This window comes from Ranitomeya imitator, chromosome 9, assembly GCF_032444005.1.
Source record: "Ranitomeya imitator isolate aRanImi1 chromosome 9, aRanImi1.pri, whole genome shotgun sequence".
Taxonomy (NCBI): Eukaryota; Metazoa; Chordata; class Amphibia; order Anura; family Dendrobatidae; genus Ranitomeya; species Ranitomeya imitator.
In genome coordinates this window covers 50,952,892-50,975,966 of record NC_091290.1, presented here as the reverse complement: position 1 = coordinate 50,975,966, position 23,075 = coordinate 50,952,892, and the positions used below count along the sequence as shown (strand labels likewise).

Sequence of the window (23,075 nt, the reverse complement as noted above, 5' to 3'; positions counted from 1 at the left end):
TATACTCAGCTGTGTTATTCCGTATGGATAATTGATCTTATCAATAATCTAACAACTAACCTTTTCTCTGTAGATTCCTAAAATATAAGTTTCGCAAATGGAAAGATAGGCGGAGTCGGGTGCACAGTGAGCAGGGATCAGAAGACCATGCAACAGAAGCATGGAGAACAAATTACAGACTTGGTGAAGTTCATATCTTCAGTTTGTTTGATGAATTTCTGGAAATGGGTGAGTGTTGAATATGTATTGCAAAAGTAAGTGTTGTCCGCCCTATCTTTTGCATTTTTTAACATGTGATCAACCTCTTGTCACTCTTAATAGTCATCCAATACAGTTTCACAACCATCTTTGTGGCTGCCTTCCCTCTTGCCCCACTCCTTGCCTTCATCAACAATGTGCTGGAAATCCGTCTTGATGCCATTAAAATGACTCGCTTACAGCGCCGCATGGTGCCAAGAAAAGCAAATGACATTGGTGAGATGCTTCAAGGGCTGGGCTTACAATGGCTTTTATTATATACATTTATATACTTGCATGAGTTTTTACTGAAAGATCATCAAGTCTGACCTGTTTGCTTTTCCATTCCCCCTGATGTGGCTCCTTTTCACACTTCCTAATTGGTGGGTGGGAATTTAACCTGCCTGACCTGCATACTTGCCATTTTTAGCCATGTGGCTCATGGGGATGAGTATCTTTCAGAAACTGTCCCTTTTAGAAGTTAATCCCAATCTCCACTCTTTCAATTTCTTGGTACAACAAATATTCTGGGAGTAGGAGATATCACTTCTTTTTCCAGGAGCTTCCCAGATGTTCTAGGAGAGCTGCCATGTATACCATTTGACTACTAGGATGAGGGAAGTGGTGGGTCCAAATGGGTCATTAGTTTCTGTCTTTCCAATACTTGCAATCTACACTTGTGTTTTACTTCCAAGTTAGCTACAGCATCTGCAGCGGAATGCTCACTCCTAGGAATACTCATCTCCCAATAATCAGGCAATATAACCAGGCAACCGATTAATCGATAAATGAGCAAAACATTTGTACATCTGGTGAAGTTATTTTTAAGCTCCATAAAGGGAACCTGTCACCAGGTTTGGCCATCACCTTTCAGGGCTTATATGCAGCATTCTATAATGCTGTATATCTGCCCCCAACCCGACCTGCAAGAGAAGAAAAATAACTTTTATTATACTCACCTGCAGGGCAGTTCGGTCCGAGGGGTGTCGCTTGTCTTGGTATGATGCCTCCCATCTTCTTATGATCGCCACTGTGCTGTGTCTCTGTGTCATCCACACAGTCTCCTTGGCATCAAGCTCCTGCACAGGCGTACTTCTCTGCCCTGTTGATGGCAGATCAAAGTACTGCAGTGCGCAGGTGTCGGGGCTCTTTGACCTTTACTGGCACCTACGCACTGCAGTACTTTGATCTGCCATCAACAGGACAGAGAAGTACGCCTGCGCAGGAGTGCGGTGCCTCGGAGATTGTGGATGATGCAGGGACGTGTCATCTGCACGAAGCAAGCAAGAGGACGGCGTCGCAAGAAGGTGGGAGGCGCTGGACCAAGAAGAGTGACACCCCTCGGTCTGGACCGCCCTGCAGGTGAGTCTAATAAAGGTAATTTTTCAGTTCTTCCAGGTCGGGTTGGGGGCAGATATAAAGCATTATTGAATGCTGTATATAAGCCCTGAAAGGTGATGGCCGTAACTCATATCAGCCAAACCTGGTGACAGGGTCACTTTAAACATCATCGTTCTCGGTGGCACATCATCCTGTGTAAACACAACATGTGCTGCCAAGTACAATGACAGTCAACGAACAAAGAACAATCATGTTACGGTACATTCTGCGCGTGTAGTAGTGTGGCCGTCGTTCAACGCCAAGGGTGAGCTTGTCTTAATCCACACTTAGGCTCTTGGAGGATGATATAGTAAGAAAATATCATGAAGGTAGATCTCTGAAAAGTCATGTTTAAAAAAAAAAAAAACACAATACCCCTGTCCAGCTTAATTTTGTTGATAGCAGTGTAGGATATATTGAATTAAATTTCAGATAAAACTTTAGGTTTATTGTCCATTTTATCTAGTAAAGTATTGTGACTTTTGCTTGTTTTTCAGGTATCTGGTTGCAAGTTTTAGAAGCAGTGGGTGTTTTAGCGGTAATCACTAATGGTCTCGTCATTGCAATCACGTCTGACTTCATCCCCAGGCTTATATATAAATATGCATATGGACCTTGTGCACAGGGGCAAACGGACATAGAGTAAGACATAGAACAGTGATGATTTCTCTAAATATATTATTTATTACACTTTCCCTCTAGTCGCAGTCATGTACACACATTTGCATTCCTATGCAATTTTGCCATCACTCAAATGCATGTTAGCAAGAAGATAGATGAATGGAAATATGGTGGCTGGGTCAGACCACACGTGGTTTCTCTGTAGTCTGAAACTACAGTATGTAATCAAGACTTTTTGCTTATCTGTCACAGACATGCAAAGAGATGATATACACTGCTTTGAAAAAAGTATTCATGCCACGTGAACTTTCCACAATTTCTTACGTTACATTGACAAACTTAAATATATTTTATTGAGATTTTATGTGGTATACCAACACAAAGTAGTATTTGTGAAGTGTAAAGGAAATGATGGGTTCCTAAATATTAAAAAAAAAAATCTGTAAATTGTGACATGCATTTGAATTCAGCCCTCTGTAGTCTGACACTTTGTAGGACCACCTTTTGCTGAAATTACTGCTGAAGTCTTTTGGGGTCTGTCTCTACCAGCTTTGCACGTCTAGCAGTGACATTTTTGCCCATTCTTCTTTGCTACTCACTAGAGTGAGTATGCAGAATATGCTCAGTGATATTAGATGGAGGCTTCTGTGAACAGCAATTTTCAAGTCTTGTCACAGATTCTCAATGTAATTTAGGTCTGGACTGTGACTGGGCCATTCACACACATGCATATGCTTTGATCTAAACCATCTATTGTAGCTCTGGCAGGATGTTTAGGGTCCTGCTAGATGGTGAAACTATGTCCGATGTAAGGGACACAGCTAGCATGTGGAAAAAGATGCTCTGGTCAGATGCGACCAAGCTAGAACTTTTTGGGCTAAATACAAAACACTGTGTGGCAGACAACTAACACTGCACATCACCCTGAAAACACCATCCCCACTGTCAAACATGGTGGGGGCAGCATCATGCTATGGGGATGCTTTTCTTCAGCAGGGACAGGGAAGACCATCAGTTGATGGGAAGATGAATGGAACTAAATACAGGGCAATTCTGCCTGAAAACCTGTTAGAGGCTGGAAAAGACATGAGGGCATAGGATCACCTTCCAGCAGGACACTGACCCTAAACATACTGCCAAACCTACAATGGATATTTTAGATCAAAGAATATTTACAGTGAAGAACAAAAGGGTAACAATGTTTTGAACTTTTGACTTTCAGGCTCCATATCTCACCATCCACAGCTGCTTTGAACGTGAGACTACCATCATTTTACACACAATCATCTTGGCTACCTCATACATAAATTTGACTTGCAACTATTTAGCATATGATTAGTTATGCAGATTATTGTCATGCCACTGAATTGTTACTGTTTTGCTCCTAAAAATCTAAATTTTAATTTGAGTATTTTCTTAGCATTTTGTAAATCCACCTTTAGCTTTCAACACAGCCTGAGTCCTTATGGCCATGCTATCGATCAGATTCAAACATGTCTCAACCGAAATCTTATTCCAGGTCTCTTCTACATGTTTCCAAAGTTGGTGCATACTGGTCGACTCACTTGGGTATGTGCAGTTGTGCTCAAAAGTTGACATACCCCGGCAGAATTCTTGCTTTCTTGGCTTTCTTTCAGAGAATATGAATGATAACACCAAAACATCCAAATGACCCTGATCAAAAGTTCACATACTCTGGTGATTTTGGCCTGGTAGATCCCTTGACAATTCTCTTGCTTTCCCCATGACTCTCAATCCAGAAATGTCAGTGGCTGGATGAAAGATGCAAGCATCTGTCTGGATCCCAGAAACTCACTCAGCTTTTATCAGGGGCTGACTGGCAAATTTTAGCCTGGGGGGCAAACACAAAGCACTGGCCCAGGAGTGGTGGTCCATCTTTATGTTAAGGAGTCTGAGGTCTCACATACCATTCAGCGTGGGTATTGCGCATCCAAGGTGCTACTGATAAGAAACCATTTCATACATACTAAACTTAAATGGCCTTTTTAGTAGAGTTGAGCGAATTTTTCAAAATTCATTTCCGATTATGATCAGCGGCAAATATTGTATTTGCAATATTCTCCGACCGTCATTGGAGCCAATGGGCGTAGAAATAACCGAATATGTTGTACCACTATGCAGGGCTGGCCCTGAGCAGGCAGGGGGCCCACTCGCTGTCGGGGACCCCCCGCCTGCTCCGGGCCCCGACACTTGCAATACTTACCTCTCCCGGTTCCAGCGCTGCAGCGTCTTCCATCCTCTGTGACGTTCAGGTCAGAGGGCGCAATGACGTCACCAGTGCGCACCCTCTGCCTGAGCAGTCGCTGCACAGAGAGCAGGAAGAAGCCGACGCTGAGGAGTCCAGAGCAGAGCAGCGACAAGCAACGAGAGGTGAGTATTTCATATTTTTTTTATATTTGGAGCAATATATGGGGACCATCAGAAGGGGCCCATATATGGAGCATTATATGGGGCTAATTCTATATGGAGCATCTTATGGGGCCAATAATATAGGGAGCATCGTATGAAGCCAATTCTATAGGCAGCATTATATGGGGCCAATTCAATATGGAGCAGTATATGGGGCCAATAATATATGAAGCATCTTATGGGACTAATTATATATGGAGCATTTTATATGGCCAATTATATATGGAGCATTATATGGGGCCAATTATTTTTGGAGCATTATATGGGACCCATTCTGTATGGAGTATTATATGGGACCCATTCTGTAAGGAGTATTATATGGGCCCATTCTGTATGGAGTATTATATGGGACCCTTTTGTAAGGAGTATTATATGGGCCCATTCTGTATGGAGCAATATATGGGACTCCGTATAGTGTATGGGGCCGATAATATACTGTATGGAGCATTATCAGGCCCATTATATATGGAGCAATAGATGGGGCCCATCATATACTGTATGGAGAATTATATGTGGCTCACTATACTGTATGGAGTATTATACGGGGTCAATTCCGTATGGAGCAATATATGCGGCTCATTATGTATGGAGCACTCTGTGGTGCCCATTATACTGTATGGAGCATTATATAGTGAGCATGGTATCTTGGGCGTGCTCATAGATTATGTTTGTGTCCCCATAGCTGCATGATTTGCGGCTGTTAGACAACCTAAACACATGCAGGGGTTGCCTGTTTGTTAGGGAATCCCCACATGTATTCAGGCTGTCTAGCAGCCGCAAAAAATGCAGCTACGTGGACACAAACATAATCTACGAGCATGCCCAAGATACTCAGACACCACCCGAGCATGTTCGCTCATCACTACTCTCTAGCTATCTAATCTCTAAGGGTATGTTTCCACTGTCCAGATTTCTTCAGTTTTTGCTGCGGATTGGACGCTGCGTACAGCAGCAGCGTCCAATCAGGAGTGTCCAGATGTTACAGCATAGTGGAGGGGATTTTATGAATGCGTGCAGGGCTGCATCCGGCGGCCCTGCATAACCGGACATGCGGCGAGTCTTTATAGACCGCAGCATGTCTATTTATCTTGCGGAGACGCTCAGTCTCCGCAAGATAAATAACACAGTCTATGAATACGATGAGGTGATTCCGCATTTGTTCAATGAACACATCCGGAATTACCGTGCGTACAACAGTGGGCGGCGCTTTGGGTGGAGTGGGGTCCCCGCTGCGACCAAAGGGCAGGGATTCCTGACTGCGCAAACATAGCCTGACTGCAGAAAAACACTCTTAACCTACAGCTATGGGAATTATCTGCATATTAATAGTGTTACTAATCTGCCCAGTGCCCACACTTAGGCTACTTTCACACATAAGTTTTTTGCCGTCAGGCACAATCCGGAGAATTTTGAAAAAAAACGGATCTGGCAACAATTGCCACCGGATCAGATTTTTTCTCATACACTTTTATTAGCGATGGATTGCGACGGATGGCTTAGGATGCCGGATCACCTAGAAGGATCCGGCAAAAAAAAAACCAGATCTGTCGCATCAGTTTTTCACAATTTGCGACAGATCCATTTTTTTCAACAGTTGACGGATTGTGCCTGAAAGCAAGCACCTGATGTGTGAAAGTAGCCTCAGCCGAACACTGTGTGGGAGAAAATTATTTTTTTTTCCCCTCCAGCGTTCGGGTTTCAGTCACAGGGTGGGAGAAGTGCCGGCGCGGGTTCAGTCACCGCTCTAAGTATACAGAGTGATGGCTCAGGTCACCACGTACACTCATACTCATGTCACAACGTATACACTCATACACACACAGGTCACCACGTACACACTCATGTCACAACATATACACTCATACACACTCAGGTCACCACGTACACACTCATGTCACAACGTACACACTCATACACACACAGATCACCACGTACACACTCATGTCACAATGTATACACTCTTACACACTCAGGTCACCACGTACACACTCATGTCACAACGTACACACTCATACACACACAGATCACCACGTACACACTCATGTCACAACGTATACACTCATACACACTCAGGTCACCACGTACACACTCATGTCACAACGTACACACTCATACACACACAGATCACCACGTACACACTCATGTCACAACGTACACACACATACACACACAGATCACCACGTACACACTCATGTCACAACGTATACACTCATACACACTCAGGTCACCACGTACACTCATACACACACAGGTCTCCATGTACACACTCATGTCACAACATACAAACCTCATACACACACAGGTCACCACGTACACACTCATGTCACAACGTACACATACAGATCACCACGTACACACTCATACGCACACAGGTCACCACGTGCACACTCATGTCACAACGTACAGACTCATACACTCACAGGTCACCACGTACACACTCATGTCCCAAAGTACACACTCATACACACACAGGTCACCACGTACACTTATACACACTCAGGTCACCACGTACACACTCATGTCACAACGTATACACTCATACACACACAGGTCACCACGTACACACTCATGTCACAACGTATATACTCATACACACACAGGTCACCACGTACACACTCATGTCACAACGTACACACACAGATCACCACGTACACACATACACACACAGGTCACCACGTACACACTCATGTCACAACGTACACACACACAGATCACCACGTACACACTCATACACACACAGGTCACCACGTACACACTCATGTCACCACGTATACACTCATACACACACAGGTCACCACGTACACACTCATGTCACAACGTACACACTCATACACACACAGGTCACCACGTACACACTCATGTCACAACGTACACACACACAGATCACCACGTACACACTCATACACACACAGGTCACCACGTACACACTCATGTCACCACGTATACACTCATACACACACAGGTCACCACGTACACACTCATGTCACAACGTATACACTCATACACACTCAGGTCACCACGTACACTCATACACACACAGGTCTCCATGTACACACTCATGTCACAACATACAAACTCATACACACACAGGTCACCACGTACACACTCATGTCACAACGTACACATACAGATCACCACGTACACACTCATACACACACAGGTCACCACGTACACACTCATGTCACAACGTACACACACACAGATCACCACGTACACACTCATGTCACAACGTATACACTCATACACACTCAGGTCACCACGTACACTCATACACACACAGGTCTCCATGTACACACTCATGTCACAACGTACAGACTCATACACTCACAGGTCACCACGTACACACTCATGTCCCAAAGTACACACTCATACACACACAGGTCACCACGTATACTCATACACACTCAGGTCACCACGTACACACTCATGTCACAACGTATACACTCATACACACACAGGTCACCACGTACACACTCATGTCACAACGTATACACTCATACACACACAGGTCACGACGTACACACTCATGTCACAACGTACACACACAGATCACCACGTACACACATACACACACAGGTCACCACGTACACACTCATGTCACAACGTACACACACACAGATCACCACGTACACACTCATACACACACAGGTCACCACGTACACACTCATGTCACCATGTATACACTCATACACACAAAGGTCACCACGTACACACTCAGGTCACCGCATACACACACAGGTCACCACGTACCCACTCATACACACACAAGTCACCATGTACCCACTCATGTCACCATATATACACAGATACATATGTCACCACACACACTTATGTCACTATGTACACACTCATACACACACAGGTCACCATGCACACACTCCGGTCACCGCATACACACAGGTCACCACGTACCCACTCATACACACACAGGTCACCATGTACACACACAGGTCACCATGTACACACTCATACATACGTCCCCACGTACACATTCACACTCATGCCACTATGTACACACTCATACACACAGGTCACCACGCACACATATCACCACGTACACGGTTGCGAATATACACAGTTCGCACACACAGACGCAAATGTACACATATCACCACATAGTCACACATTTTACCACATATACAGATACACACTTCACCAATAACACGCATGTACACATACACATGTCACCATGCACACAAACATACAAAGGAATACACTGAATTGTGGACTTGAGACTGCATTTAATCACACAGAATGAGACATACAGAAAATTCCACTCCTGTTTCTGCCTGCCCCACAGATATGTACCCCAACAGCTCCCCTCGAGCTGAGTTTCAATCATGCATCCCCCAAACAACTAAGAATCAAAGAGACACCTTACCAGAAGCCTCCATGATTGCCTGCAGCTACTCACACTTCTGCATGAAGGTTTTTACACATGGTGTGTGGGGCAGCCGGCGCCTCCTCAGCAGAGCTGCACGGTCTGCTTCCTGCTCTCCGATTGGTAAGGGAGCACACACACTGAGGGAGCAGGAAAAATACAGTACAGCCTCTAGGGACGGCTTCTCCACCAATCAGAGAGCTGGAAGGACATTGCACCCTTGAGTGACCGCTGCTCCACCAATCAGCATGATGCTGCTTGTTGGGAAGAGCAAATAAAGGTACAGTGCGGCTTCTAAAGTAATATTTGGCTGAACGGCCCAAAGCTGCAACTAGGAGACCAGCCCAGGGGGCAATTGCCCCTCTGCCCCATGGCCCAGCCCGCCCCTGGCTTTTATGCACACACACTGATTGCAAGCAAACAGTTGTCAACTTCTGTGAATTTTATCTGACCAGAATAACCAGGGTATGTGAACTTTTGATTAGGGTCATTTGGATGTTTTGGGTTGTCATTATGATTTAAACAGAGAAAACACAGTAATTTGACAATAAATGGCTTCACTCAACCTCTAACCATGAGTTGAGAAAACGTTTTGGTGTTCCCATTCATATTCTCTGAAAAAAGGCCAAGAAAGCAAAAATTCTGCTGGGGTGTGTAATATTTTGAGCACACCTGTATAAAGTTATTTCTTCAACTCTACCACAAGTGTCCCATTGGTTTGAGGTCTGTGGACTATGGGAGCCAATCCAGCACCTCTACTTCATTGTTATTGAACCATTTGTTCGCCAATCTCAGCATTTGCTTCAGGTTGTTCTCCTGTTCAAACACTATGACATCCTTTTCTTACCCATAGTACTCAAGTGTACGAAGTAACTCATCTTGCTACTCACATATAGCTCAAGCATCCAACGCCTTTGGCTGTGAAACAACACCATATCATCAGGCTACCTCTATTGAACTTGACAGTCCCTTCAATTTCTCGATCATTAGCCCCTTTCTTCCTTGTTCCTTCCAGACTCATATGTACCGATCATATTCTAGCCCATTGACTTTCGACTTATCGTTCCAAATCACCTTTTTCCAATCTTCAACTGTCCACTTGTCATACTTTTTTGCAAACTCAAGCCTACGCTTTTGACGATATTGAAGTCAAGGCTTTTATACCTTTCTTCGGGACACCATTGACTTGTGCTTGCATCGACGTCTGTGATTTCACTATTATATAGCATATGAGCCACCTCCAATGCTGTTTGTTACACCAGAACTGATAGACCTTGTGATGAGCCAGCTTGTTGACGCCGATATTTTGACTGGACATCCCCTTCTTGGCTTTTGAATGGATGGAAAGATTTTATTTCATATTCTTCAACTGTCGTGGCACTCACATGATGCAGTTTGGCAATTTTCTTGCCCAAAAGGCTGCTATCGATGAGCTGGATGATGCTGTTTCTGTTTTCTTGGGAAATCTTCTAAATGGCTGCACCTTGATTCGCACCAGTGACCTTTCATTTGAGAATCAATCTAATAACACACTGAGCTATTACGGAATGTGAGAACAGGTTGTAATTTGTAGTATACAGGAAGACAAAGATTTTTCCAACACTAAGCGCAAAACGGTAACAAATGCAGTGACATGACAAGAATCTGCATAACTAATCATATGCTAAGTAGCTGCATGTCAAATTTATGTATGATATGGCCAAGATGATTGTGTGTAAAATGATGGTAGTCTCATGTTCGAAACAGTAATGGATGGTGAGATATGGAGCCTGAAATTAAACAGTTCATAACATTGTTAACCTTTTGCTCTTCGCTGTATGTGTGTGAATAGTCCAGTCACAGTCCATACCTAAATCCCCTTGAGAATCTGTGGCAAGACTTGAAAATTACTGGTAACAGGCGCTCTTCATCCAATCTCACTGAGATAGTGATAGTTTGCAAAAAAGAAATGGCATCTAGATGTGCAAAGCTGGTAGAGACATACCGTGTAATCTGTAATGCCCATAAATAACCAGCGTCAATAAACTCCCATAGCTTTTTAGTTACACGGAGGCTGTACAGTGGTGCATGAAAGTTTGTGAACACTTCAGAATTTTCCATGTTTTTGCACACAAGTCCCAAAATTAGATCAAAACCAACAAATTAAGTAAAAAAAAAAAGTGACTTTTTAGTATTTTTATTGAAGAAAATGATTCAATAGCCCATGTCGGAGTTTTGTCAAAAGTATGTGAACCTTTCGAATTAGATATTATTTTGAAGGAAATATTAGAGTCTTGTGTCTTCAATTAAAGGGATTAAAATCAGGACTGAGTTTATTTAGGCCACGTGCACACGTTGCGGAAAGTGGTGCGGATTTTTCCGGACTGATTTTGGTAAATCCACAGGTAATCCGCCCTGCTGATTTCCTGCAGAATTACTGCGGATTTATCGCAATTTTTTTGCGTTTTTTTGCGGATTCCACCTGCGGTTTTACACCTGAGGATTCCTATTATGGAGTAGGTGTAAACTGCTGCAGAATCCGCAGAAAGAATTGACATGCTGTGGAATAAACAACGCTATGCTTCGCGCGTTTTTTTCCACAGCATGTGCACTGCGGATTTTGTTTTCCATAGGTTTACATGGTACTGTAAACTCATGGAAAACTGCTGCGATCCACAGCAAAATCCGCAATGTGTGCACATAGCCTAATAGTGATGAGCAAATGTGCTGGGATAATGTGTTATCCAAGCATGCTGCTGGGGTGTTATCGGAATATCTTGGAAATGCTCGAATAATATGTTCGAGTCCCTGCGGCTGCATGTTTTGCAGTACCCTGTTAGGCAATCCTTATATGTGTTGCGGCTGTCTAACAGCCACGAAATATGCAGCTGCAGGAACTTGAACATATCTGAGAATGCTCAAGATACTCTGATAACAACCAAGCATGCTCAGGTAACACCAGAGCATGCTCGCATAACACATTAATCTGAGCACGTTCGTTCATCACTAGTATCTAACAAAGTCTGATCTTCACAACACATTTGTGGAAGTGTATCATGGGTTGAACAAAGGAGATTTCTGGAATGCTGTAGATAAGCCCCCGATGTATCCTAAAATATGAGAAAAAGACATTAGATTATACTCACCCAGGGGCGGTCCCGCTGTTGGTCCGGGTCCAGCGCCTCCCATCTTCATCAGATGACGTCCTCTTCTGATCTTCACGCTGCGGCTCCGGCGCCTGCGCACTGCAGTACTTTGCTCTGCCCTCAACAGGGCAGACAAAGTACGCCTGTGCAGGAGCCGCGATAGGAAGCAAAGCAGAGGACGTCATCGCATGAAGATGGGAGGCCCCGGACCGGACCAGCAGCGGGAACGCCCCTGGGTGAGTATAATCTAACGTCTTTTTCTCATCTTTTAGGATACATCGGGGGCTTATCTACAGCATTACAGAATGCATTACAGAATGCTGTAGATAAGCCCCTGATGCCGGTGGGCTTACCTCACCCGTGATTTTGGGGGTGACAGGTTCCCTTTAATGCTCTTAATGCTGGAGAAGGTCACAAAACCATCTATAAAGTTGAGACTCCAGCAATCCAAAGTAAGACAAATTGTGGACAAATGGAGGAAAAATCGAGAACATTATTACCCAAATTACTCCAAGTCGATGTGCAGGACTAATCAACAAATATTGGAATTATTGCTGCAAAAGGGGGTTAAACCAGATACTGCAGGCAAAAGTACACATACTTTTATCACACACAGACCTGTGATATTGGATCATTTTCCTCAATAAAGAAGAACAAAGTCTAATATTTTTTTGACTCATTTGTTTTGTTTGGTTCCCTTTATTAACGTTTAGGACTTGTAAGAAAATCTGATGTAGTTTTAGGTCAAAATTGTACAGAAATATGGAAAATGGTGAATGGCACACAAACTTTCAAGCACCGCATTAAGTATCACACTATAAGCCATACCATATCCATACATTTACCACAGTTGCAGACTAACGTCATTAGAACATGATGCCAGATGGTTTAGTAATGGTGTCTCCTTCTCCTTCTTTTCAGCTGTCTGACCGGATATATTAACCAGAGCCTATCAGTATTTCGTACACAAGACTTTGACAAGCGGACAAAAGTGTCAGAAGCCATGTACCCAAACACCACAGAATGCAGGTACATTAAAGCCCCCCATACCCTTTATCCAGCTGCTGGCTGAACGATGGTTTGGCTGATAGTTTCGCTGGCAGCTTTCTCATCAGACTCTCCCATACACAAGAACACTTGCTCTGCCGAGCAAGAGACGCTGCCAGACAAGTCTGGTGGCTTATTTCTTGTAGTAAGGAGTGGCTGCCCAAAATTGGCCCTGCCAGACTCTTATCTTCCCTGACATCATCTGTCAGGGGCCACATACCCATTACACCTACAGCACTGTATTGCCCATTTAAAATTCATTTTCGGAGTGAAGGACTGCTTTTAAAAAGAGTTTGCAATTTTGCAGACCCCTTCATTTTGCTACTCTAAAATATAACACTAAATACAATGACACCTTCCCCTGTTTCATAACCAAAATTATTGTAATACAATTGTTGTATTGGACTGGAGTAATATTCTTCCCACTTGTAATTCTTTACTGGTATAGAATTGTTGTCTCATCTACCCAATTTGCTCTTTTTTAATTTTGCTCTTTTTTTCTTCAGGTATCGTGATTACCGTAATACTGACTACGCATTTTCTGTGCAGTTCTGGCATATCTTTGCTGCTCGTCTTGCATTTGTCATCATATTTGAGGTGAGCAGTGTAATACTGTATGTGGTTTGTGTGGGTTTGTATTTATGCTTCGTATTTTTAGAAGTTGATTTCTGGCAGCCACGGTCTAACCTCAAAAAGGCCTTCAGTGTTTATCTCTCAGAAAATCACTTTAAGATATTCTACCTTTTACATTGTTATTACGGCATGCTATATTATTTGCCTTTGTTCAATCTTTCATGTCACAATTTCAGCACGTGGCTGTATGCATAAAGTTTGTTGCTGCCTGGTTTGTACCAGATATCCCTCAATCTGTGAAGAATACTAGCCTAGAGAAGAAACATCAAGATCTTTTGAACGAGCTTGGGTAATTTTCCATAAGTCGCCACGATTGTACAATAATGCATATTATAGCAAATATCATATTTACCAGAATGTCCCAAACCAAAATTACACGAATGTCCTACAATGCCTCATTAATAATGGACTTCTTTATTTTGCCCTACAATAAGCTTCACGTCTTTTAGCAAACTGAAACTTTCACCAGCAGGGCCTGAATTTGGTTCCTGTAGGCCCATAACCAACACATACATCCAGCTAAATCTTCCTTTTTTAACGAAGGGGTTGTCCAACCAAAAATTTTTAAACTGTTTAAAATGATAGTCAATAACAAAAGAAGTCCTAATCACCTTACAGTTTCCCGACAAAACCCAGTCTCTGTACTCCCCGCTCCAGCGACACAGGAGTTAGTTAATGGCAGAGTCTCTTTAAGCCTTCAAAAAAGGGGTAGCCTCGGCAGCTTTTCTCTGTTGGATATATTCAGTGAATGTCCATCAGAGCCACAGTGGCCTGCTGTCCCCAAGGTGGTGGAAGCTAGCCAAGAGCAGCTTCTGCAGACTCTAGATAGCACTGCTGCCCTTTTTCTTTTAGGAGGACCTGGCATAAAAAATTGAATGTTGCATTTAAGTTGAGCTCCCCAGCTAGTAGCCTGGCCCCACCATCACCATATAAGAATTCTTTGCAACAAAGAAGACGCTTTATAGCCCTCGCAAGGGCAACTAACTCTCCCCTCATCCATCCCACAGAGAGATGCCAGAGGAGGCTGATGAGTTATCCCATGACAGCTCTCCCTTCCCATACAGAAACCTACTAGCGGACCTCAGGTAATTTCCCATGAAAGTAATGCCTCACTTACACAGAGCTATAAATGGCCCCCAAATACTTTTTTTTTGCTAATTTATTTCACAATGGCATTACTTATAAAAGTTCTGAAATGTACTGGCATTTTAAGCTTGCTTTTTATCTTGGTTTTCAGTATGATCGAGCGTTCAACAGAAGTTTAATACCTACCAAAGTGCCTGGACAATGAAGAACGACCTCAAGATGTAAAGATTGGATGTAATATGGTGAAAAACCTGGTGTATTACATTTACTCAGCTGTAAATATTGTTTTTTTTAAATAAAATTATTTTTGAGATATCAAAAAAAGCCATATTCATATCGATTATTTTTATTGAGAACAAACAAGAAGTACAAGAGTCTGATTTGGGTCCTCCATTTAAACCGGTTGACGATCCCCCGGTCAAAACCTTTGAAAACTTGACAGTGATCCCCGTCACGTCAATACCTGTTTAATGTCAAAGGCCTAGGCAACATAATGTGCCACACAGAATCACATATATTTATATCAGTAGTTTGAACATAAAGTGGGGAAAATAAGTATTTGATGCACTGCTAATTTTCCCACCTTAAAAGAATGGAGAAGTCTGTCATTTTTATCATAGGTACACTTCAACTGTGAGAGATTAGAATCTAAAAAATAAAAATAAAAACACAGAAAATCAATTTGTATGATTTTTAAATAATGAAATTGCATTTTATTGCATGAAATAAGTATTTGATCGCCTACCAACCATCATGAATTTTGGCTCTCACAGACATGTTAGTTTATCTTTATGAATCACTCCTACTCTGCACTCATTTCCTGTATTTATTACAAGTTTGAACTCGTTACCTGTATAAAAGGCACCTGTCCACACAATCAATCACACTCCAACCTCTCCACCATGGCCAAGACCAAGTAGCTGTCTAAGGACACCAGGGACAAAATTGTAGACCTGCACAAGGCCGGGATTGGCTGCAGGACAATAAGCAAGCCGCTTGGTGAGAAGGCAACAACAGTTGGCATGGTTTATAAGAAAATGTAAAAAAAACACAAGATGACTGTCAATCTTGCTCGGTCTGAGGCTCCATGAAAGATCTCGCCTCATGGGGTAAGGATGATTCTGAAAAAGGTCAGGAATTAGCCCAGAACTACACAGGAGGACTTTGTCAATGACTTGAAGACAGCTGGGACCACAGTCTCCTACATTACCGTTAGTAACACACTACGCCGTCATTGATTAAAATCACACAAGGGCACACACACCATCCCCCTGCTCATGCCAGCACATGTCCAGGCCCACTTGAAGTTCGCGAATGACTATCTGGATGATCCAGAGGAGGTATGGGAGAAGGTCATTTGGGCAGTTGAGCTCAAAATAGCGATTTTTAGTATCGGCTACACTCGGCCTGTTTGGAGGAAGAAGGAGGAGTACAACCCCAAGAACACAGTCCCAGTTGTGAAGCATGGTGGGGAGACATCATTCTTTGGAGGTGTTTTTCTGCAAAGGGGACAGACAGGATGACTGAACCGTATTGAAGGGAAGATGGATGGGGTCATATATTGTGAAATTGTGGCCAACAACCTCCTTCCCTCAATAAAAGCACTGAAGGTGGGTCGTGGATGGGTCTTCTAGCATGACAATTACCCGAACCACACAGCCAGGGTAACTAAAGAGTGGTTCCGTAAGAATCATTTCAAGGTCCTCGAATGGCCTAGCCAGTTTCCAGACTTGAACCCAATAGAAAATCTTTGGAGGGAGCTGAAACTTAATGTTGCCCAGCGACAGTCTCGAAACCGGAAAGATCTGGAAAAGATCTCTAGGATGAGTGGACCAAAATCCATGCTTCAGTGTGTGCAAACTAGTTCAAGAACTACAGGAAACGTCTGACCTTTGTAATTGCAAACAACCCTTGCATTCAACCCTACTGCTCTTGCCGTCGCACCAGTTTGGAGACTCACTTTGACCTCATATTCTTAGTTAACTTTGTGCACAATCTGTACAGCACTTTTATGGACATCAGATACTGACTTTTTCTTAATAATGTGATCGACCTTGGGAGGAAGTTTTCTGTGATTGTCCACTTCTAGGTTTGTCAGCTGTTCCATAACCTTCTTTTACTTTCTTTCTTTCTTTATTATATGTGACACTTGACTCTGAGAGTAGTTGAATTCCATAGCTACCTCGTTTTGGCTTTTGCCTGACTTCACTCTCAGAATAATAAGCTTTCTGACATCGGCTGATAAATTTGTCTATGTCTTTGCCATCTTTTAACCTCAAAATACACAAACAAAAATGTAGGCAAAATTCAACTACACATGACGAAATATGCAAAACATTTGGCCCAGCACATATTGAAAACGAGCACATAAAGCGATAAAACAATGTCAAACACAATTTTCATCCTTGTAGGTGACAACCATTTGCTTCCGGTTTGCTAAAATCACCAGGAAAATGGCATCACAACAACCAAACAGAAATAATCACACTTTTAATAGAAATGCAAAACTTTCCGTCGCTACTGTACATGTGAGCTTTGTGCGGCGTGCATATAAATAAATAAATACAGGTGTGAGAACAACTAAGAACTGTGTTTTTATGTATCAAGACATAGTAAAAAAGCATCTTGTCCTTCGAAGATCTCAAGATTAGGTACATACAGCCTCACATGAACAACACCACATGACAAACTACACCATCTCATTAAATATTTCTCAAAAACCAAACCAAAATGGAAAAGCAGTATGTTAAAAACTAAGTACACCAATTAACCCCTTTCTGACATCGGGCATAATAGTATGCCGATGTCGGACTCCCTCCCTTTTGATGTGAGCTCCTGCGGTGAGCCCACATCTTTATTGGCACATGTCAGATGTTTTGAACAGCTGACATGTGCCTGGAACAGCCGTGGGTGGAATTGCGCATTTAACATGCGCGTCCGGCAATCGCGCCCATCGGTGATGATGGGTCACTGATGGGATGTCACTGCTGGATTGCTATGAGCCCCGCCCGATAGTCAGTGCTCCTAGCAAGTCAGCAATTTTGCTACGTACAGGCGATCTGATCATTGCATGTATGTAGCACAGCCGATCGGGTTATGACAGCTTCTAGTCTTCCATGGAGACTATTGAAGCATGCTAAAAGTAAAAAAATAAAAAAAACTTTTTAAAAATATAAAAAAATAAAATAAAAGTTCAAATCACTCCCCTTTCGCCCAATTAAAAAAAAAAATCAAATATACACATACTTAGTATCGCCGCGTTCAGAATCCACCGATCTATCAATATAAAAAAAGAATCAGATTGCTAAATGGCCTAATGAGAAAAAAAAGTCAAAATGCCAGAATTACGGTTTTTTGGTCCCTACAACATTGCATTAAAATGCAATAATGGGCGATCAAAAGATCGTATCTGCACCAAAATTGCATCATTGAAAACTTCAGCTCGGCATGCAAAAAAATAAGCCCTCACCCAACCCAAGATTACGAAAAATGGAGACGCTACGGGTATCAGAAAATGGTGCAATTTTTATTTTTTTTTAACAAATTTTGCGAGTTTTTTTTCACTACTTAACACTAGAAGTCTCAGAGAGGGATCATTTAACATTTCTACCTTTGGAACCTTTGGAGCTCGAAATTTCTGGGACTTCTAGTGTTAAATAAAAAAAGAACCTAGACATGTTTGGTGTCTATTAACTCATAATTACCTGGAGAATCATAATGGCAGGTCAGTTTTAGCATTTAGTGAACCTAGTAAAAATGCAAAGCAAAAAACAATTGTGGAATTGCATTTTTATGCAAGTTCACCGCATTTAGAATTTTGATCCTGTTTTCCAGTACACGATATGCTAAAAGCAATGGTGTTGTTCAAAAGTACAACCTGTCCTGCAAAAAACAAGCCCTCACATTGCCATTTTGACAGAAAAATAAAAAAAAAGTTATGGCTCTGGGAAGAAGGGGGGCAAAAAACTAAAATGCAAAAATGAAAATAACTTCTGTCATGAAGGGGTTAATTAGTAGCTTGTAGAACCTCCTTTAGCAGCAAAAACTTGAAGAAAGAAGAAATAATTTTCTGTACGACTTTCTCACATCATTCTGAAGGAATTCAGTTCCTGACAACATTGCATAAATTCATGCTGGAACAGGAAAGGGCCTTCCTCAAACTATTTCCACAAAGTTGGAATTGTACAATTGGCCAAAATATATTGGTGTGTTGAACCATTAATATCACCCTTCAAAAAGTGCCTAGTCCAAACGTTTCTACACCACCAAAGTCTCAGCATACTGGCAGGTAAAATTCTTTGTGCATGCCCTGTGATTTATCCATAAAATTGCCAAACAATAAAACATGGTTCATCACTCCAGAGAACACATCTCCGCTCAAGTCCAGTAGCAAAGTGTTTTACACCAGTCCAGATGATGGATGGAGCATGTTGACCTTTTGGCTTGTCACTCCACCATAGAAAACAATTGGGCTGATAAACGGTTTATGTTGATGTCTGGAGGCAATCTGCAAATCTGTAGAGGGTCGTCTGGATAGGTTATTTGTATAAGCCCTCACTTCTTCAGCACTAGTGGATCCATTTGTCTGGTCTCAAGCTTGAGCTGCTGTTACTTCTGGATGTCTCCACTTAACAATAACAATAGATACAATTGGGCAAATATAGAAGCTCGGTAATTTACACACTGACTTGTGACTAAGGTGTATCCTATCTCTATGCCAGGCGTACTTTTTCTGATCTCCGTATACAATCCATAATACCAAGGTTTATGGTGATTGCAAGACTGTGTGCTTGATTTTACGCACCTATTAACCATATCCACACTATTGGGAATGCAAAAGTCAAGGCATTTAATTTGTCAGGTCAGAATTCTCTAAGTAAATACAATGCAGGCTGGGGTAATAAACTGAATCTAGGTCACGTCTACGTGATACAAAATAAAGTCAAATTGTCTGTGTTCAGAAGTGGGGAGTGCAGTACTGAAAAGTAATGGCTGTTTTTTCAATTATGACTACTAATCAGCCGACTGACGTCACAATCAGCATGTTGACAGGTTGAGCAGGAGGTCAATCAAGTGAACCGTTTAATCCCAAATATAAAACGTGATATGTGCAAGTGAAGTAGATTGGGTATGGTCCTTTTAATGGATGATACAGTTGCCCTAAGTTTAACCCCTGTTAGTGGTTTTCTGATCAGAATCTGCAGCGCCCCAGGGTCCTGGTCATTGCACTAATGTCATTCTTCCACCAGGGGGAGTGATGTTACGTCTGAAGGCAATAAAAGAGATCACCTTACCAGGTATCACAAACCACACAACACACTTCACACTCCAGTCTGCCAGGGGGAGCTATGCTCCTATCTATTAGGGCACTCCTCACAATCAGGTAAAACTGATGGGCAGGACAGGAAGTAGGGAGAAGCGAGCTGGGGTTTCACCCAGGCAGCACCAGTCTGGCGGACGCTGGCTGGGCTACACTCAGTAAGCTGCTATCTGAGCTCCACTCAGGTAGTGGGTCCCTGACAGGGGTGGGATCCTGTCAGAGGCCTGGACAGAAGGACACGGAGCTGCGCCTGCTTACCAATGCGGCAGCATCCAAAGAAAGACATTGAAGGGAATTGCATTGCTGAGAGTGAGAAATGAAGTCATAGCAAAAGGAGAGGAAACCAGAAGGAGTTCTGCCCTGTAAAAGGCTGCCTCCTTTCTGAGGCGCAGAAGCCGGTAGCTGGAACACCGAGGGAGTCATCGTCTCCAAGCCTGGCTCCAGAGATCGGCAGGACAGCTAGTTCCATATTAGTTGCCCGACCTTATACCCAGGAGGCACGGTGGTAACTGTGGGGGCCGGGCATGATAGTGTCCCTGTAAAAAGCCTTAAGCCATCAGTCACAAGGGTTTGTCCTATCCTATCCATCAGGGGGACCGAGAGAGAAAGACATAACATTCACAACAGTTGTGAGGACCTTACCGAGATGCACAGCAGGGAGATACTACAACACCTAGGCACTAGAGGAAGGCTACTGATTTCCACCTGGATAAGGGGACTCTGGATTTGCCTTCAGACCGGCCGGACTCTGCCTGCCCCGTGATCTGGTGCTCTGGACTGTGGACGCTGAAGTCTTCAGTAAAGGTAAAGAGACTGCACCCTTGTGTACTCGTTATTCACTGCGCCTTACAACATCCACCATTCTCCATCTACACTCTGGGAAGCCCTGGAGATACACTTCACCTGTGGGAAGGTATACCATCTAGCTGCCATAACATCACCCCAGCGGACCCCTAAGCAGCGCCGTCACCCTGACTGAATACCACAGGTGGTGTCATGAACATGTCCCTTTAAAGACCTTTCCCCCTTTTGCAACGGACGTCCCTAGGGCCACAGACCAGGTCAGCCACCGTGACATCCCCCTTGAGAACCGAAGGGCCCGGCTCCGAGTACCCCACTGCCCTAACCGGGACGCTCCAAATCTATCTATGACTTTATCTTTAGGATAGGTCATAAATATCAGATCAGTGTGGATTTTCCATGCAGCTGCTGGGATCACTCACCAGGCTCTGAGAATTGAAAAGTACAAGTCCTCCATTTTTGTTAGAGTGTGGCGGACTTCCAACACGATGGGACACCTCTTCAATATGCTTTTACAGTAAGGAACAATCTTGACAACCAGTTCCTACAGCATTAGATTGGAAAACGCGGCGGCAGCATTGAATGACTGCCACATTCATCTAACTTAACACCAATGGCCTTCTTTTTGGGGGTGTAATAAAGAATAAAGGTTTTGGAGAAGAGGCCTCATACAATGAATAAATTAAAGGGACTCTGTCACCTGAATTTGGCGGGACTGGTTTTGGGTCATATGGGCGGAGTTTTTGGGTGTTTGATTCACCCTTTCCTTACCCGCTGACTGCATGCTGGCTGCAATATTGGATTGAAGTTCATTCTCTGTCCTCCGTAGTACATGCCTGTGCCAGGTGCAATCTTGCCTTGTGCAGGCGTCTACTATGGAGGACAGAGAATGAACTTCAATCCAATATTGCAGCCAGCATGCAGCCAGCGGGTAAGGAAAGGGTGAATCAAACACCTGAAAACTCCGCCCATATGACCCAAAACCAGTCCCGCCAAATTCAGATGACAGGTTCCCTTTAAAAGAATTAGTCTTGGAAGCATTGTGGACATTGTTGCCAACTAGGATATATGTGGTACTGTGTGTCACAGTGTACTGCACAGGTGCGAGTAATGTTGCAGCATTGATGGAGGACATTTCAAGCACTTGCAAGAATAAACCGTGTTAAAGAAATGTAATAAAATGCAAATAAACATCTTTGTTGTGTATCAGTATGTCAGGGTGCATGTTTACCCTAATAAACTGTTGTGATAAATTTCATTGACTCAACTGCATGCATACTTATGGGCCACCCTGACTTTCTGTGTACAATACAGTGGCGTCTAAAACTTTGGACCCCGTGGTCAAAATGAATGTTATTGTGAACAGTTGAGCAAGTTGAAGATGAAATGATCTCTGAAAGACCTAAAGTTAATGATGACACATTTCCTTTGTATAGTAGGCAAAACAAAAAAAAAAAAAAAAAAAAAAAAAATATATATATATATATATATATATATATATATATATATATATATATATATATATGGATCGCCCCCAGACACAGGGCCACGAGTTCTCGGTACCGGGCCTCTCTGGTTCGGTTCTGAGGCTGTCACGGTGGCTAGACCCGGTCCGCGACCCTGCTAAGGGGCGTCCAATAAAGGTGGTACAGTCTATCAGGGATTAGTGGCGCCACCTGTGGTGTTTGGTCAGGGTGACCGACGCTGCTGTGGGGTCCGCTGGGGTGATGGAATGGCAGCTGGATGGTATACCTTCCCACAGGTGAAGTATGTCCCCGGGGCTTCCCAGTAAGGTAGATGGTAATGGTGTAGGGTGCAGTCAATAACGAGGACACAGGGTTGCAGTCTCTTTACTTCTTTACTGAAGACTTCGGGATCCGCAATCCAGAGCACGCTTAACAGGGCTATCAGAGACCGGCCGGTCCGATGGGCACATCCAGAGTTCCCTTTGCAGGTGGAAATCAGTGCCTACCACTAGCGCCTGTGTGTTGTAGTGCTACCCTGCTGAGCATTC

At 43.2% G+C, this 23,075-nt stretch overlaps 1 protein-coding gene across 2 annotated transcripts in view; it reads left to right on the top strand.

The window, feature by feature from the left end:
- The window catches only part of ANO9 (anoctamin 9), a 162,765-nt gene extending 147,501 nt beyond the window's left edge, over positions 1 to 15,264 (top strand). Inside the window, exons 18-25 of one of the 2 annotated variants that reach the window (XM_069739223.1) lie at positions 74 to 228; positions 322 to 474; positions 2,115 to 2,259; positions 13,096 to 13,203; positions 13,728 to 13,818; positions 14,031 to 14,143; positions 14,862 to 14,939; positions 15,092 to 15,264. In XM_069739223.1, coding sequence (XP_069595324.1) covers positions 74 to 228; positions 322 to 474; positions 2,115 to 2,259; positions 13,096 to 13,203; positions 13,728 to 13,818; positions 14,031 to 14,143; positions 14,862 to 14,939; positions 15,092 to 15,119 — 871 coding nt within the window. In that variant the 3' untranslated portion in view covers positions 15,120 to 15,264. The remainder of the gene's footprint in view (positions 1 to 73; positions 229 to 321; positions 475 to 2,114; positions 2,260 to 13,095; positions 13,204 to 13,727; positions 13,819 to 14,030; positions 14,144 to 14,861; positions 14,940 to 15,091) is intronic. The other variant, XM_069739224.1, reaches the window with a different exon arrangement.
- The last annotated feature ends 7,811 nt before the right edge of the window (positions 15,265 to 23,075 follow it).